The sequence below is a fragment of the Sorghum bicolor genome, chromosome 1, assembly GCF_000003195.3.
Source record: "Sorghum bicolor cultivar BTx623 chromosome 1, Sorghum_bicolor_NCBIv3, whole genome shotgun sequence".
Classification (NCBI taxonomy): domain Eukaryota; kingdom Viridiplantae; phylum Streptophyta; class Magnoliopsida; order Poales; family Poaceae; genus Sorghum; species Sorghum bicolor.
The window spans coordinates 57,535,180-57,537,004 of NC_012870.2; the positions used below are offsets into that span (position 1 = coordinate 57,535,180).

General features: G+C 55.6%; 1 protein-coding gene across 1 annotated transcript; it reads left to right on the plus strand.

The window, feature by feature from the left end:
• LOC8055639 (ethylene-responsive transcription factor ERF104) lies at window positions 442-1,616 on the plus strand. The gene has a single exon (XM_002464879.2). It carries the CDS (start codon window positions 588-590, stop codon window positions 1,419-1,421), a length of 834 nt encoding a protein of 277 aa, XP_002464924.1. The 5' UTR covers window positions 442-587; the 3' UTR covers window positions 1,422-1,616.

The following is a 1,825-nucleotide window of genomic DNA, read 5'->3' on the forward strand; positions in this document are numbered from 1 at the left end:
CGAGAGTACGGCCTTGTTTAGTCGACAAAAATTTTAGTTTTTGTTACTGTAGTACTTTCGTTTTTATTTGACAAACACTGTCCAATCACGGAGTAACTAGGCTCAAAAGATTCATCTCAAAAATTACAGATAAACTGTACAATTAGTTTTTATTTTTATCTATATTTAATGCTCCATACATGTGACTAAAGATTTGATGTGGGAGAATCTTAAAAAATTTTACGAACTAAACAAGACATTTTTCTAAACAGAAAATTATGAGCTGTCTCGATCTGCCTCGGGAGTCGGACTGCGACCTCCTCCGGTCTACCGGAACGCGACAAGCCGCGACTAGTCCGTCCTTTGCAGGCTTGCAGCTTCGTGCGTCGCACCAGGAAGCCTCGTGGAACCACCTTTGATGTCATCTTATCCCAACGGTCCCTACGGTGACCCCCTCCGTATATAATGGCCATGCGTGCGGCAGGACCGGTACCGCAGCTCTCAATCTCAAGCGACATCGCGGCAGTGCGCACGCCGTGCCCGTGCAGGCCTCTCCTCCACTCACTGCACATCTCTCCAGCTCTCCACTCGATCGACCACCGCGCGTCATGGCCTTGTTGCGCGAGCACCTCGACCTCATCCGCGCCCACCTCCTCGACGACCACCACGTCGCCGTGACCGTGAGCTCCGATGACTCGGCGTCGTTGCAGTCGTCATCGCCATCGCCATCGCAATCGCCGCCGGGGCGTAGTAGGCCGCTGCCAGCGCTTTCCGTCTCGCTGCCCCCGAGGCCACCGGCGGTAGACCTGCAGCAGCAGCACCTGTGGGCGCCGGCGCCGCCGCCGATGCAGATTCATCGGCAGGAGCAGCAGCACTACTGCTACCCACCGGAACCCGAGGAGGAGGAGGACGATTTCCGGCGGTACCGCGGCGTGCGGCAGCGGCCGTGGGGCAAGTACGCGGCCGAGATCCGGGACCCCGCGCGGAAGGGCGCGCGCGTGTGGCTGGGCACCTACGACACCGCCGTGGAGGCCGCGCGCGCCTACGACCGCGCCGCGTTCCGCCTGCGCGGGTCCAAGGCCATCCTCAACTTCCCCAACGAGGTCGCGTTCGGCGCCGCCGCACGGTGGGCGGCGGCGCCTGCTGCTGCTCCTCAGCCCAGCGTGACCGTGGCCGGGAACAAGAGGGGCCGGGCGAGGTCGCCGCAGGAGCAGGACGCCGGGTGCTTATTGGTCAGGGAGGTGAAGAAGGAGCGGGTTCAGGAGCCCGCAGCGGCGGCAGCGGGTTGTGGCTGGGATGGCAAGGATACGGCGGCAAGCGGCGGAGGGGCGGACTACTTCTGGGAGGACGAGTCGCTGAAGGGGGCGATCTGCAGCCTGCCGCCGCTCTCACCGTTGTCGCCGCACCCGCACCTGGCCGTCCCGCAGCTCTCCGTCAGCTGAGACCTGAGATGTGGCAGCAAGACAGCGGACGGTGGTCGCTTAATTAACTGATTAGTTAGTCTTAGTCTTAATCTATTTTTTGAGTTCTTTGATTATGCTAGAGAGGAGTGTACAGGTCCAAATGTTCTTTCGTTCTTTAATTAGGCCTTGTTCACTTCTGCCCAAAATCCAAAAACTTTTCAAGATTTTCCGTTACATTGAATCTTTAGACGCATGCATAGAGTATTAAATATAAACGAAAATAAAAACTAATTACACAGTTTGGTTGAAATTTACGAGGCGAATCTTTTGAGCCTAGTTATTTCATGATTGGACAATAATTACCACAAACAAATAAAAATGCTACAGTATCACGAAAAAATTTCGGCAAGGAACTAAACAAGGCCTTATTGATTCACAAGCAA